Genomic DNA, 17548 nt, shown 5'->3' with positions numbered 1-17548 from the left:
GTGAGTCTCTTATAGACAACATATATTTGGGTCTTATTTTTGTATCCATTCAGCCAGTCTATGTCTGTTGATTGGAGGGTTTAATTCATTTACATTTAAGGTAACTATTGATATATATGTTTCTATTGACTCTTACTTGTTTGGGGTTTATTTTTCTTCCTTTTTTGTTCTCTTCTCTTATGGCTTGATAACCATCTGTAGTGTTGTGTTTGGGTTGCTTTGTGTGTGTGTGGTGTGTGTTATAGTGACACTCCCTTCTGGCCTGCAGAGTTTCTGTTGAGTAATCAGCTGATAACCTTATAAGAGTTCCCTTGTATGCTGTTTGTTATTTTTGCCCTGTTACTTTTAACATTTGTTCTTTCTCTTTAATTTTTGTCAATTTGATTACTCTGAGTTGTGATGTGTTCCTTCTTGGGTTTATCCTGCCAGGAGCTCTCTGCACTTCCTGAACTTGGTTGACTTTTTCCTTTCCCAGGTTAGGGGAGTTTTTAGCTATTATGTCTTCAAATATTTTCTAAGGTCCTTTTTCTCTCTTTTATCCTTTTGGCACCCCTGTAATGTAAAAGCTGGTGCAATTAATATTTTCCTAGAAGTCTCTAAGGTAGTCTTCATTTCTTTTTATTCTTTTTTTTTTTTTTTTCTTTATTTGGTTCTAAGACAGTGATTTCCACCATTCTGTCTACCAGGTCACTTATCCATGCTATCTCAGTTATTCCATTATTGATCACTTCTAATGTATTTTTTCTTTTCAGTTATTGCATTGCTCATCTCTGTTTGCTTGTTCTTTAGTTTTTCTAGGTCTTTGTTGAACATTTCTTGCATCTTCCTGATACTTGCCTCCATTCTTTTTCTGAAATCCTGGATCATCTTCATTGTCATTATTCTGTTTTCTTATTCTAGAAGGTTGCCTATATCTATCTCTCTTAGCTGTTTTCCTGGGTTTTTATCTTGTTCCCTCATCTAGGACATAATCCTTTGCCATTTAATTTTGTCTAACTTTCTGTGATTGTGGTTTTCTTTCCACAAGCTTCAGGATTGTAGCTCTTCTTGCTTCTGCTATCTACCCTCTGGTTGGTGAGGCTATCTAAGTGACTTGGGCAAGATTCCTGATGAAAGTGATTGATGGTGGGGTGGGGGTAGGGGGTGGGGAGTAGATTTGGGTCTTATCTCCCTGATAGGAATGGCCATACTAAGTAAAACTTTAATCCACTTGCCTGCTGATGATTAGAACTGTGTTCCTTCCCTGTTCGTTGTTTGGACTGAGGCAACCCAGTACTGGAGGGTATAGGTTGTATAATGCAGCTAATGGCAGCCTTTGGAAGGGCTCACACCAATGAGTACTTCCCAGAATTGCTGCTGCCAGAGTCTTTGCCTCACAGTGAGCCCCAGGCATACCCTCTCCTCTGCAGGATACCCTCATACACCTGAAGATAGGGCTGACCCAGTTACTTTTGGGGTCATTGCCCTTTTCCCCTGGGTCTTGGTATACACAAGACTTGGAGCTTTCAACCTTCACTGCAGTGGGACAACTTCTGTGGTATAACTGTTTTCCAGGTCATGGGTTGCCCATCCAGCAGGAATGGAATTTGACACTATCATGTTTGTGCTCTTCCTACCATCTTATGACCTCTACTTTCTGGGAAGTGTAGGGTATCTTTTTTGGTAGGTTCCAGCATTTATCCATCAACGGTTATTCAACAGTTAGTTTTAATTCTTGTGCTCTCACAAGAAACGGTGAGCACGTGTCCTTCTACTCTGTCATCTTGAGCTAATCTTGGGTATAAAGTGTTACATACAGTAACTCACTTCAATATTAAGCTTGCATGAAAATATCTATCATAACACCAAATAGCAACATCGATACTATAAATGTTACTGTTGTAATGTTTAGTATATAGTGGCATTTGAGTATTTACCATTCATTAGTATTAGATGTATTTTGTAAAAATTATTTCTTTATGTTAAATTTAATAGGAAAAGATAGCTAGGGATTGATGCCCAGTCATGACTATTATCTTTTCTTTCTTTGATGGAAAAGAATGAATAGGCTATATAGAAAATATATAAACTAGAAACTACAGAAGAAATTCTATTTTTAATGTCACTTTTGAATTTTTCTGTGATCAATGAGACAAAGAGTAACACATTTTAGGAGACAAGACATATGAACTCTTGATTAAATAAGATATTCAGTGACCACTATGAAGTTATTTTATTAGGTGCTTATAAAAATCATAATGTTTAGACAGGCTTGGGGAGTCATTTCTGTCATTGTTATGTAACACCCCTAAAGATTGTTGGGGAAAGTAAAAATCTTACCAACCAAGACCTCTCTGTCTCAATATAGAAGAGAGAAAACACATGATTTATTATTGAAATGCATGACAGATTATATGTATGCAGGCAGTCATCAGAAAATTGTAAATTCTTGACAGAATTTCACATGAATTTGTAGAATAACATAAACATAATAATAATTAAAACCACTATCTTCTTAAGACACAAATAGATGTATCTTGTGCATCCTCTATACCTCATGAGATATGTCTGCGTTAATTTCCAAATGATGGGCTTACAATTCTAGGGTCAGAAGTTTCTACATCTTTCATGTAAAGTCAAATGTCAAGCCTGTCATTGGGCTTATTATAAATATGTTTCAAGGAGATGGTATAGTCTTTGTACTTACTTCACATGATCATTTTAAAGATTAAATGAATTATCTGTAAAGTACTTTTACAGTGGCAGCACATGATAATTCCTGTGTAAATACTGGATTAAAATCATTATATCCTTGTGGCTTCACAGATATGAATAGTTTATCTTCTGTAAGATCAATATGAACAACAAAATTTTCATTGAAAACCACGTATTTGAGTGCTATGATTATTTAGTGTTCAGAAGTACTAGCAGTCCTACTCTTAGTGGAGTTATATGAGTCTTAGTTTTGAGTCTGACCCAGTGATAGGTTTTTTGTAATGGTTAAATTTTTAAATAATTTTTATCAAATTCTTTAAAAGTTAAAGAATATGTTATATATATATTTGCTCCTAGAAGTAGTATAAATCTGTGTAATATAAATCAAAATTTAAAACCTCTAGAAAATACAGCATACAACAAGAACTGTAGGAAAATGTGGTGTAATATTTAAGGCAATATACACTACAATTTCAACAGAAATTAGTAAAATGTAAAAAAAATGAAAGGTCTTATTACATAGTGTGTACAAAATATTTTTCCAGAGTTTTCCAGAAAACATAGTTAATTGGGAAATAATTTCACAAACTATTTGACAGCATTACCTATCATACATACTATAAGAAATATGCTTTTTCATATGAAGCAAATTATATTTTCTTGGTTTTGACTATACAGTTAATGGCTTAAAAGACTTTTCATTAAATATTAAAATCATATATTTGAACAATTATTATTAATATTATAACTTGTATTTACTTCAGCTAAGATAAATTTACATGTATCACTTAAGTTCCCAAACATCCTGGATAACCATCACCACTGTGTTACACTCTGTATTATTTTGCTGTATTTTCTGTCAGCATTCTCTGCATTTTTACTTTATGTGATTGTGTTTGTGAGGGTGATGAGAGAAAGTGGGGATAGTAACAGCTAAATTGCCTACTTGCTCCAAAGTGTGTCACATTTAATGAATATAATTGAAAACAGAGTCAAGGATACCTAATCTCACCCCTCAAAGTCATTTTAATTAATGTTCTTTTAGTGTAAAGAGAGCAAAGTGACTTGGTTACTAGAGCACCGTTACTGAAATTCTAATATATGTTAACTTTTGCCAAGCTAGAAAGTCAAACCCCATTTTAATACTGCTGTATTAAATATATTAGATGTAGGTAGTTGACAATGACAACGTGGCATATAACTGACAAGAGGTACATTATAAAGAATGATGTGATTGGAGAATGAATATTTAACTCATGATGTTTTCCATTTATTTCTAATAATATTAATTCCCAAATTAATCAGTAAAAATATCAATCAATTAATTATGTTTCTAATCATTTTTATTTAATAAATCAATGGTGTTTAAGGAGATATAAAATTAAGTCAAATCACATTGTGTCTGTGTAGAAAGCAGGGGAAAGGCAATGGGACTAATGTCTCTTATAAAATATAGTCTCTCATTAACTTGAGATTCCCTGTGAAACAATGAGATGCAACTACACTCCTATCAGAATGAAGTCCAAAACACAGATAGCACCAACTGCTGGTGGAGGTGTGAAGCAAAAGGAGCTCTCATGCATTGCTGATGAGAATGCAAAATGGTATAAGCTACTCTGGAAAAAAAAAAATGTGGCAATTTTCTTTTCTTTCTTTTTTCTTTTTTTTTCTTTCAAAACAAACTAATCAAAATCTTACATTCAGTTCAGTAATCATGCTCCCTAGGATCTAACTTAAGGATCTGAAAACTTAACTCTACCCAGATACCTAGACAGGGATGTTTCAGTTCAGTTCAGTTCAGTCACTCAGTCCTATCCGACTCTTTGTGACCCCATGAATAGCAGCACGCCAGGCCTCCCTGTCCATCACCAACTCCCGGAGTTCACTCAAACTCATGTCCATCGAGTCAGTGATGCCATCCAGCCATCTCATCCTCTGTCATCCCCTTCTCCTCCTGCTCCCAATCCCTCCCAGCATCAGAGTCTTTTCCAATGACTCAATTCTTTGCATGAGGTGGCCAAAGTACTGGAGTTTCAGCTTTAGCATCATTCCTTCCAAAGAAATCCAGGGCTGATCTCCTTCAGAATGGACTGGTTGGATCTCCTTGCCGTCCAAGGGACTCTCAAGAGTCTTCTCCAACACCACAGTTCAAAAGCATCAATTCTTTGGCGCTCAGCTTTCTTCATAGTCCAACTCTCACATCCACTCATGACCACTGGAAAAACCATAGTCTTGACTAGATGGACTTTTGTTGGCAAAGTAATATCTCTGCTTTTCAATATGCTATCTAAGTTGGTCATAACTTTCCTTCCAAGGAGTAAGCATCTTTTAATTTCATGGCTGCAATCACCATCTGCAGTGATTTTGGAGCCCAGAAAAATAAAGTCTGACACCGTTTCCACTGTTACCCATCTATTTGCCATGAAGTGATAGGACCAGATGCCATGATCTTCGTTTTCTGAATGTTGAGCTTTAAGCCAACTTTTGCACTCTCCACTTTCACTTTCATCAAGAGGCTCTTTAGTTCCTCTTCACTTTCTGCCATAAGAGTGGTGTCATCTGCATATCTGAAGTTATTGATATTTCTCCTGGAAATCTTGATTCCAGCTTGTGCTTCTTCCAGCCCAGCGTTTCTCATGAAGTACTCTGCATAGAAGTTAAATAATCAGGGTGACAATATACAGCCTTGACATACTCTTTTTCTTATTTGGAACCAGTCTGTTGTTCCATGTCCAGTTCTAACTGTTGCTTCCTGACCTGCATATACGTTTCTCAAGAGGCAGGTCAGGTGGTCTGGTATTCCCATCTCTTGAAGTGTTTTCCACAGTTTATTGTGACCCACACAGTCAAAGGCTTTGGCATAGTCAATAAAGCAGAAATAGATGTTTTTCTGGAACTGTCTTGCTTTTTTGATGATCCAGCAGATGTTGGCAATTAGATCTCTGGTTCCTCTGCCTTTTCTAAAACCAGCTTGAACATCAGGAAGTTCACGGTTCACATATTGCTGAAGCCTGGCTTGGAGAATTTTGAGCATTACTTTACTAGCGTGTGAGATGAGTGCAATTGTGTGGTAGTTTGAGCATTCTTTGGCATTGCCTTTCTTTGGGATTGGAATGAAAACTGACCTATTCCAGTCCTGTGGCCACTGCTGAGTTTTCCAAGTTTGCTGGCATATTGAGTGTAGCACTTTCACAGCATCATCTTCCAGGATTTGAAATATGGAGAAGCTCTATACAGTCAGCAAAAACAAGACCAGGAGCAGACTGTGATTCAGATCATGAACTCCTTATTGCAAAATTCAGACTTAAATTGAAGAAAGTAGGGAAAACCATTAGACCATTCAGGTATGACCTAAATCAAATTCCTTATGATTATACAGTGGAAGTGAGAAATAGATTTAAGGGACTAGATCTGATAGATAGAGTGCCTGATGAACTATGAATGGAGGTTCATGACACTGTACAGGAGACAGGGATCAAGATCATCCCCGTAGAAAAGAAATGCAAAAAAACAAAATGGCTGTCTGGGGAGGGCTTACAAATAGCTGTGAAAAGAAGAGAAGCGAAATGCAAAGGAGAAAAGGAAAGATATAAGCATCTTAATTCAGAGTTCCAAAGAATAGCAAGAAGAGATAAGAAAGCCTTCCTCAGCCATCAATGCAAAGAAATAGAGGAAAACAACAGAATGGAAAAGAATAGAGACAGGGATGTTTACAACAGTTTTATTCAAAATTACCAAAACTTGAAAGTAACAAGATGTCCTTCAGTAGGTAAAGGAATAAATATAGTGTGGTACCTCCAGACAGTGTATTCAGCAATTAAAAAAAAAAAAAAAAAAAAGCTAACAAGTCATGACAGAGGAACCTTAAATATATTTGCTTCTCAGAAGCCAGTCTGAGAAGGCTACATATTGAACTGGGCCAGGGTTAGGGTTATGTATGATTCCAACTATATGACAGTCTGAAAAAGGCAGAAGTTTTGAAACAGTTAAAAAGGTCAGTGTTTGTCAGAGGTTAAGGAAGATGGAGAGATGGACAGGCAGAGCACAGATGCTCTTTAAGGCGGTGAAACTATTCTGTTTGATGTATATGCACACATGTCATTATACATTTGTCAAAACCCATGGAATATACAACACCAAGTACCCTATGTATTTAATGAACTCTAAGATAAACTATAGACTTTTTGGGGTTAAAGATACATCACTGTATTGTCATCATTTCCCCCCTGCTGTGGGACTGTTGATAGTGACAGTCTGCACATGTGAAAGACCAGAGGGTATACGGAAAAATCTGTACTCTCTGCTCAACTTTTCCTTGAATATAAAACTGCTCTGAAAAAGAAAGTAGATTTTTTTTTTAATTCCTTCTCTATGAGAAAATCACGACCCTTTAAAGGTACAAAGTTGTGAAGTGGTATATATATGTATATTTGCATTAGTAAATTTCCAGATTTAGATTAGCATTTGAAGCATAGTAGTTTTATATTAATCTTATGTGTAACTATAAACATTTTAGATAAGAACATTGCAGTAAAGTTTATGTGATACAAAACAATTTACACCCTTATTTTTCCACATTTTATAGAAGCTCCATTTAGGTTAAAGGTTGTTTTTTGGTTTTGTTTTGTTTTTTTATTTCGTTCAGACTACTTTTAACCAAGATAATTTTAATTCCATCAAACACACAGTTAACAATTTACAATTCATATAATAGTTTTCCATGTTGAATTTGATTCACAGATTCATATTAAATGACCATACTAAAGTTTTGATACTTTCCTTATGTCATAAATGCAAAGTACTTTTCTGAGAAATATTTTGTAAAAATTTAAATATGTTTACATATTAAAAAGCTTTAAAAGTTTCTATTAGCAATTATTTAATAGATTGAGAAAAATACAATTTCAGTATGCAATCTAATACATGAGTAGAATTGATACTATAATAAAATATTTAATATCTTCTTATTTAACTTCTAAGATTTCAGCTTTTATTAGAATTAAATTAATCAAGTTCAAACTAGAAATGCTAAAAAGAGGCAAGCAATATTATTATATACTTAGATTTCAATATTTTTGTGTTGAAAGTAATTAGTATGTTTTTCTAATAGATGGTAAGGAAGGATAAAGGGTAACTTCAAAGAGTTAAGAACAAATTACAACTTTTGAAAAACTAGCATTAAGCATAATTGGTAGAATCTATAATTTTGAGCAGTTATCATGTACTCAAAACTGATGGCTGTACTATCAGATATATAATATATAGCTATCCTTGGTTCCATAGGGACATGGAGAAGCACTGCCAATACCCAGGTGAACCCATTTGAAAGTGAAAGAGTCAGAGAGAGAAAGACAAATATCATGTAATATAGCTTATATATAGAATCTAAAATAAATGGCATAAATGAACCTATTTATAAAGCATAGAGTCACAGATGTAGGAAAAAAAAAAAAAAACTTATGGTTACCAAGGGGAAAGTGTGGGGGGGGGAGGATAAATTGTGAGATTGGGATTGACATATACACACTACTATTTATATAATAGATAACCAATTAGGACCTATTTACAGTATAGGAAACTCTATTCAATACTCAGTAATGACTTACATGGGAAAATAATATAAAAAAAGAGGGGATATATGTATACATAAAATTGATTTGTTTTGCTTTACAGCAGATGCTATTAATAACACGACATTGTAAATCAACTACACTCCAATAAAACTTAACTTACAAAACATCAAAGCATGTGAGAAGTTGTGAACATAATGATAATATAGGATTAATATGCATGTTTGGGGCACGTGGTGTTATCAATCATGTTTTTGTTCACAAAATAATTTAGTTGGAGTAAAATTATGAATCTATTGTTTAAATGAGAAAAAAGGGGGGGGGGAAGTCAGAGATTCCACCTCCTTCTTTGCCCCACAGGGCAAAGAATGACTGCCCTAGAATGATTCAGTCCCGAGTCAGCACAGCCCTGGCATCACTGCGTTCACTGGAAGGAAGGTGGTGTTTAGGCACCACCAGCTGGGGACCTCATTCATCTTGTCCTTAGTGTCTAGAACAGGGACAGCAGAGGAGAGCTCTTACTGGTCTCTGGCAGCAGAAAGTAACTCCAGAAGAGCATTTCTTTTCCTTCACTATACCAACAAAACACCACTGGTTGATTAAGTATTGAGGAAGGACTCACCAAAACAAACAAATCAACGAGCTAGCTTTCTTCCTGAAGTTATTCTTGAATGAGGCCATGATATACTAATATACATTGATGTTTGTTTCTAAATAACTTGTGTTTCATTACTAATGCTACTTCTTTTTTTCACATTGATACTCATTAAAAAAGTGATGAAGATTTAATACCAAAAGTCCCTGATACTGGGAAAGGTTCAGGGCAGAAGGAAAAGAGGGTGTTAGAGGATGACATGGCTGGATAGCATTGCCAATGCAATGAACATGAACTTGGCAAACTTTGGAGATAGTGAGAAACTGGGAGGTCTGGCTTCCTGCAGTCCAGGAGGTCGTAAAGAGTTGGACACGACTGGGTGACTAAAAACAAACATTTAATATTTTCAAATCATTATTTTGCTTTTACTCATTTTAGCCCATTATAATAGGAAGTTTTCACTTATTCATTAAAATGTTCCTTTAAAGTTACAAGCTATCTCCAAGTTAAGTAATCTAATGGGAATGTTTTCTTTCTTTCTTTTTTTTTTTAAACTCTGAAACATTTAGCATTTCATCACATCCTCTTTCTTGAAAAGTTCTTTTCCCTTTTTCTTCTTCTTCAGTATTTTCCTATAGTTTTCCTGCTATTTCTATGGTACTCCTTTTTTTTTCTCTCTCTCCCTTTGAAAGTTCTTTTTTTCTCTACCTATAATTTCAGCAGTAATTTTGCCTGAAGTTTATTTTATATTTGCCATTCATTTTTCAAATAATCCTTTGACAAATTTGCTGAAACCATGTATAAGTTCATTTTAAAACTCAGTTCTGAAGATGAAAAAAGTAGAGAATAAAGGCTAGAAAAGATATTAGGTATTGCCTGGGTGTAAAAGTCACTGAGTTCCTCTCTAGCTTTGTAACTTTGAACAAGTTACTTAATCATTCTGTGTTTTAATTTTTCTTCATCTGTAAAATCATGGTAATTATAAGGTCCTTCATGTTGGATTGTTATGAGAGTTAAATGATTACATATATATAAAGTTCCTGGCACATAGAAAGTCTGCATTACAAGTAATCTATTATTCATAATAGATGTTTCTATTACTAACAAAGACCTGTGATAGAGGTTACTTAAAATATCTAAATTCTACAAAATTTACTGTAATTTTATGGTTGTTTATTGTACATGCAGGAGATGCAGGTTTGATACCTAGTTTGGGAAGATCCCCTAGAGAAGGGAATTACAACCCACTCCAGTATTTTTGCCTGGAGAATCCTATGGATGAGGAGCCCAGTGGGCTACAGTCCATGGGGTCACAAAGAGTTGGACATGACTGAGCGACTAACACTTTTATTTTCCATTGTACATTTCAGTGGAATATGAATGCCTTAATTGTAATGCTTTTATTTTTGTTAGCTTTGAATTGTCAGCAAACAATCCCTGGTTTTACTAGGGTATTTACAATTTGGGAAATGAAAGCATTCATGAAGAACATGATGACTGTATTCCTTGATTTGGTCAAAATTAGAATGTAACAACCCCAAATTGTATCTCCTCAATAGCAACTAAACAACAACAACAAAACCCCAAATTTCAAATATTAACTAAAAAGTGTTCAGCATTTAAATTCTATTTCCCATGTTCTCATCTGCTTATAACAATGGACCCAGGGGAGCTCCCGCAAACTCCATCCCTCTTCCCATCAGTCAAATGAAATGATAGGAAAGCCCATGGTCAAATACAGAAATCCAGGGAGGGCTTTGGAATGGTTTATTCTCCTTTGCCCTTCTTTGATCAGTTTCTCTCTCTTCCTGACACACACAGGCACGTATATTTGAAGGCCCCTCTTAGGCAGCTTTCACAGACACCAAAATTGCTACCTGTCCCTCTGTACTTGATTACTTTTCTCTCTTGTCAGTGATTTCTGTGTTTTTATGAAAACTATTATAATTATTATTCTTTACTGAGACTAGAATGATGCAAAATTGACTTAATCTGTGGCACAGAGTTTATATCTTGCTGTAGAAAAGAAGTTATTGACAGGGTTGTTAAACACTAAATTTGCTGAATAACAGAAGTCATTTCAAAGTCTTTGAAAGATAAGATCTCATCTCTCTAAAAGATTGTTTTCCATCTTGTCTGGGAAGAGAATGAGAATTCAAATATTATTTTTCAATCCCCTGCTTCTCAGATATATATTTTTAAATCTTTAGAAATCTTTAAAATTGTAGATTCTGCCACAGCCTAATTGTCAAAATGAAGCACAATTATAAAGTTAGGCCTTTTTTTCTTTAAAGATATATTGTAAAAGTTCTTAGCTAATATAATAATACCTGCTTTTTCATTTATAAATTACATTATATACTGCATTTTATAGACTGTATTTATAGACTATATGTTAACATTTTATATCACATTTATTATCAATATACATTCATTTCAATGTGTTATTTATGAAGACATAAGCATGCATATTTTTGTAAGAAAAATTCTTGTGAAATAATTATGTCAAGAGAGTAGAGTGTGTGCGTGAGTGCTGTCACTGCAGTCGTGTTCAACTCTTTGCAACCCTATGGACCATGGCCTGCCAGGCTTTTCCAACCATGGGATCTTCCTGCTGAAGGGATCAAACTTGTGTCTCTTATGTCTCCAGCATTGGTAGGCAGGTTCTTCACCACTAACATCACCTGGGAAGCCAAGATAGAGTAATTGAAGTTATTTTTGAAGATATACGCCAACAACTGCTTTCATTGAATGTGAAGTCCCTAGTATTTGGGCTATTTTATGGAAGATATTGAATTCTGTAATGCATTATCACTTCAATAAGCTCCTACTTTAGCTGTGGAAATGATATTTGCAAGGTTAAAACTTCAAGATAAAAAATTCAAACATAGATATTATTCACCAAGTGCTCTTAAAGGAGAGTAGATAAATATCAGAAAAATAGACTTTCCGAAGAAAGCAAATATGAGTTTAGCATGATTAAAAATTTTTTAAAAATTTTAAGTACATACACACAAAATTCTTCAAAATAAATCTAAATGTAAAAGAAGATGCACTTCCAATCAGAAACTTGCTATACTAGTTTGGAACTAGACATACATGAGTTTAAATTCAAAATTCAACACAGTCTAAGTTTACGCTTGGGTAAGTCATTTCCTCTCCTTAAACTTCATGTTCAAAATCTCTGAAACTATCACTATAATCATGTATAATGAGGAGTTAAACTAAGATGATGTATTTAAGCCTTGTAGCCAATTGAAGTTATCTTTTTTCTGTGTCCGTTGTAGAACCGATGACTTTGGCCTTGAGAAAACACATAGTACATATTGTGTTTTTAGATTTGATAACAATTAAAATTTTTATCCTCTCATGTTAATGGCCCATTCTTTTCTCCTTGTGTAGTATGCAAAGTAGAAGCATAAATATTATATACAAAATATGTTATCTGCTAGGTATCAACTTTGAGCATTAATAAGATAAATGATTCCCTTTTAATAATATTGCTTTGAAAATAACTTAGTTCTTTTGTTACAGGAGATAACTGCAAGGCCATTGAATACAGCAAGATGAAAAGTATGCTTTTAGATTTACAAAAACAAAAATACATTACACAAGACAATGAAAACCCTAATGGTGATGACGTATTTCGGAAGAAGTTGCTGGTGGATCAAATGTTTAAATATTTTGATGCCGACAGTAATGGACTTGTAGATATTAATGAACTAATCCAGGTATGATTAATGATTAACAAGCTTATTCAAGTATATTTATTCAATATATTTACATTTGTGTGAGTTTTTACTATATTGATAAAACTATATTTAATTCATATTGTTTGACTGTAGGCATAAAATGTTTTAAGAGAAATATTTGACTGCTTATCAGCAGTATGAATTTCTAGTAACAAATGTAATTTGTTAATTTCAAGTAACATCATACAAGATCCTTATATGATGTTACACAATTTAAAAGAGGCATCTACTTTTGACAGGTTTCTATACCTTAAATGCCAAAAGGAACTGCCAGTTCTCTATCTTATAGAATTTATAAAATAATACCAGACATGTTCTGGAGCTTTTGTAATTTTCTTAATTTTCTTATGGAAGCTTGCTTATCTAGTATTCAAGGACATTATTGAAAAGCAGTTGAATACTATAACATAATGTAAATAAGTGATTTAAGAAAGTACTAAATTATTGATCTATTTAGTACTTTTTCAATAATCAAAGATCAACTATATTAAATCTAGTTTTAATATTATGTCTATATTATTAAACTTCATGTCTTTGAAAATTGTCCCCAAAAAGATACATACATAAAATGTTAAGTGAATATTTTAATACACAAAATTTTTTATGTGATCAATTATATGTGTGAAAAAATGGAAATATTTTTATGTGTGTATTACTGAGATTGATAAACTACTCTGAAAGAAAGTGAAATACCCACATTTAAGAACCTAAACTGGTTGTTGATAGTGGTCGAAATGTAAAATAAGGAACATAAGATTTTGCTGTAAATATACATACAGGTTTTTAGGGAGAAAGGGAGAGAAGCCAATCCAGGATGACTAGGAAATTGGTACTAGCTCTGAGGAATGCTGCTGACTGCCTGATAATTCCTACAGTTGATCTTAGGTAGATTTTGCTTCTGTGCTTAACAGTGAAAATAATTTTAAAAAATCCAATTGTCTATTTCCACAACATCATGCCATTCATATTTCATAGTTAATTTAATGGCTTATTTGTAAAAAATCAACAATGTGGAATATCAGTTTTACTTTGCAAGCATTCAAGCTTTGGGATAGTGTAACTTAGAGATGTCATTATCAAAGTGACCTTCTGAGCCAATTGACTTGTCTATTTAAGTTAGTTAAAATATCATTTTCACTATCTTCTTTAATCCAACTTATATTTATAGAACAGTTATAAGTTCTAGGCACTGGAATTCAATGAATGAAACTCTGAAATTTTAGGGTAAAGTTAGTAAACTTTTAATTCAGATATCTATGTTGGTATATAACTCATAATTAATTTTTCATGAATGAAATTCTTTACAATTTTAAATTTCTGGTAATAATCAGAGATGACTAGGCAATTCAATTAAATGAACTATAACTAAAGCATGTCACCTTGATCTTTGTGTGCCTGACATATTCAAATATAGTGTTTTTGATTTTGAGCCTTACTTTTTTATTTTTAATATTTTTACTCTCTATTAACATGCATGCACTACTGTAACCACTGGTTGGATATGACACATAATTTGACCAAATCTAGCTATTACAAGATCCACATCTGAGTCCAAATGGAAAAACTGATCATCACTGGAAAATAGTATTGAAAGTACTCACTTGTAGTTGTTTTAAGTTTCTACTACATCCAAGTTTATATTAATTTCCTAGAGTAGCAGTAACAAAGTTCAGCAAACTTTGTGGCTCAGACAACCTCTCTCTCAGTTCTGGAGGCTCAGTATCTGAGACTGAGGTATTGGCAAGGCCAACCCCCTTAGAAGCTTCTTGGAGGAGTCTTTTCTTCCCTTCTTCGGCTTCAGGTAGCACCAGGTATTCCTTGGCTTGTAGTGTATCACTCAAGTCTCTGCCTCTAGAGTCACATAGCTACTCTCTGTGTACTGTCTTCACATCATCTTGTCTCTTCTTCAAAGGATACCAATCACGTTGGGTTAAGGGTCCTCCCTGCTCCAGCAGGACTTCATCTAACATCATCTAAATACATGGAAATTACTCTATTTCCAAAAAAAAAAGGTTTACATTCTGATGTCCTCAGGTTAAGGTTTTAACACATCTTTGGGGAGGGCATATATCAATCCATAATAAAGTCATCTGGTACAGAGTTTAGTTTTTTGTTATTGTTATTATTTGATTCAGACTTAATTTACATCTGAAAAGTGCCCTCCAAATTCATCTGAAACTTACCATGCAGAAATGATCGTTAGAATCCCACTTATACATTAGTCAAACATGAGGTACACACAAAGAAGGATCTGGGAAGGTAATATTTACTGACTCCTCTGCACACATCCCACATATGTCAGTCCTTCCTTCAGCTTTATAGAGTGGAAATGGTATCATCTCATTCATCAGCAACTAACAGCCACTGTGAAAAGGATATAACACATTTCTAGCTAGTAACAACACAAATACTGTTTTTGACTTGTCTCTTTAGGTTACAGGTGCTTTAGAAAAAATTGTATTCCAAGTATTATACTATGAAAGTCAATGATATACATGACTTTAAAAATCAACTTGGAAACATGGAACATCATCATTTAATAGCAAGTTTCAAAAAGATTTAAATTAAAGCAGTAAAAGGGAAAGGATCTTAATGGTTCTGTTAATAATTTACAAACTATGTTTAATAGAAATATAATTTATAACTCTAAGACACTGCAAGTAAAAATTAAATAACATGATTTGACTTTGAGGTTTTATAATTGCAGCATTAATGCTTGCTGCACATGTTCTGTTCTTACTCCAAATAATGAATATATATATATTCCAAAGCTTCTCTTGGTTTTCCCTGGTGGCTCAGATGGTAAAGAATCTGTCTGCAATGCAGGAGGCCCAGGTTCAATCCCTGAGTCGGGAAGATCTCCTGGAGAAGAAAATGGCAACCCACTCCAGTATTGTTGACTGGGAAATCCCATGGTCAGAGGCACCTGGCAGGCTATTGTCCCATGGGGTCTCAAAGAGTCAGACATGACTGAGTGACTTCCACCACCACAAAGCTTCTCTTGCAGGAAATTAGAAATGAAAGTACTTTCCATTTGAGAGAAGATAATAAAAAACATTAGCTGAAGGGGGTAAGACCCATAAAATCACAGCAACTTGTAATAATAAGAAAATACTTGCTAGTGTCAGATGACAAGGTATAGACCTAGATCTCATTTGATCCAACCCTTCACCACTCTAGCTTGACATGAATACCTGTTACCACATACTTAGTATCTGAGTCTGGTTTTTGTATATTGAAAATATCCAACTATAAATTTAAATTTATCAAAATTGAAACGATACTTTCAAAAGAATCATGTTTTATGAAGTTGATAAAAATTGATGCGAGAACATGGATAGATTTGTCCTTAACAATTGAAGGTCTGGAAGAGTTAAAACAGGTAATAACAGAAGTCAGTAAATGTTATGATGGGATATGCATTTAAAAGATCATAGGAAGATATTTTAAGTAGCAAGGAGTGCATGGCCTGTACTGATGAAGTCCTAGGATTTCTTTTAAAAAGTATCATTTTTATGATCATAGTGTAGTGATTAAGAACTTTAATTATAGAATTTGGGATGAAATTTCATCTCCTCTACTTGACACCGTGCAGGTTTTGGCAAGTGATTTAAGCTCTCTGTGTCCCAATTGCCTTGTCTACATATTGGGAAAGATAATAAGACACAATATGTAAATTGGATGTGATATTAATATTATTTTGGAAATGTAGCCTTCTAAGAAACATAACTCACACAATATAAACAACATGATAAAATTATTAGTTATAATTATATTTCAAATCCAACTTTCCTGTGGATATGGTATGATAATGGAAATAAAGAGGGCACACATGCTTGTGTTAGTGGATGAACAGTTGATCAATATTTCTATCCAGGTCATCCTGTGCATTTTTAATGTTTACAATTGCTTGATAGGTGAGAACAAATCAGCCATCATAACTCAGAAATCTATATCCACATTATTAAATATACAAACATTTTAATGCCAACTTTTACAATGAAAAATGTTTCTTAAAAGAGAATGAAAATAATTTGGTTATTCCAAGAAATTGGGAAAAAATGAATTGCAGTATTTTTTAAATAAATTTCATTTATCTTATTTTATATATTTTATTCTGCTCATCTCATTTGAGGTACTCACATACTTGTCTCATGTAGCTAGCATGAATGTTGTTAAATCCTGTGGGCTAGTCTAGAGACAAGTACATGTCATCATTCTGCAACCACTGTGATATTGAGCATTTTCCCCAGAGTATATAGTGTCCCATCTTTACAGATATAATGTTAAATTGACCTAAACTTAAAATAAATATCAAATATATATTTCAAGATGCTGGTACATGTTATAGCAAAATATCTCTATTTGTCAAACTACAAAATATATATTTTGTGCAATTTTTTCTTGCCCATAATAGCAAGTTATAAGAAATAATTGACAGCAACATTTTCAGTAAGGCACCCATAGCTATGTTATTAAATAAATAATATGCTTTACTTGACTATATTGTGCAATTTAAATATTTTAAAAATATGTAGATCCTCAGTTAGTATAGTAACTAATCATAATAGTAGTAGCAATTGTAATAATACTATTAATACTATTACATTACTACAATCTAGATGTCTGTCAGCTCCTTTGCACTTCTCTTTGAGCTAAACACACACACACACAATCCATTTGCAAAAAACAATGTATGTTTGTTGAATGACTGAAGATGTGTAAGGGTGGTAGAAGATGAGATTATTCCACATATTACAAAAATTGCCTATTGAGATCCAGTTTAGAAGAAGCACTTTGTACACTTTTCCTTTCCTTGTGCTCTGTCCAGAGCATGCCTTATATTCCCTACACCACAGATGCAGGACCCAAGTCTGTTTCTCGGTTTCAATTATTTAACTTTCCCTGAGGCTTCAAATTTCTTATCATGTCAAACA

General features: G+C 33.8%; 1 protein-coding gene across 4 annotated transcripts in view; it reads left to right on the top strand.

Moving 5' to 3' along the window:
- Positions 1-17548, top strand: part of FSTL5 (follistatin like 5) — a 930680-nt gene that overhangs the window by 455125 nt on the left and 458007 nt on the right. For all 4 annotated transcript variants that reach the window (XM_027567276.1, XM_027567275.1, XM_027567274.1 and 1 more), the window contains exon 5: positions 12394-12590. In XM_027567276.1, the coding sequence (XP_027423077.1) occupies positions 12394-12590 (197 nt within the window). The remainder of the gene's footprint in view (positions 1-12393; positions 12591-17548) is intronic.

This window comes from Bos indicus x Bos taurus, chromosome 17 (genome assembly GCF_003369695.1).
Source record: "Bos indicus x Bos taurus breed Angus x Brahman F1 hybrid chromosome 17, Bos_hybrid_MaternalHap_v2.0, whole genome shotgun sequence".
NCBI classification, from domain to species: Eukaryota; Metazoa; Chordata; class Mammalia; order Artiodactyla; family Bovidae; genus Bos; species Bos indicus x Bos taurus.
Note: the sequence above shows the minus strand (reverse complement) of the source record. Positions and strands in the feature narration are given on the sequence as shown.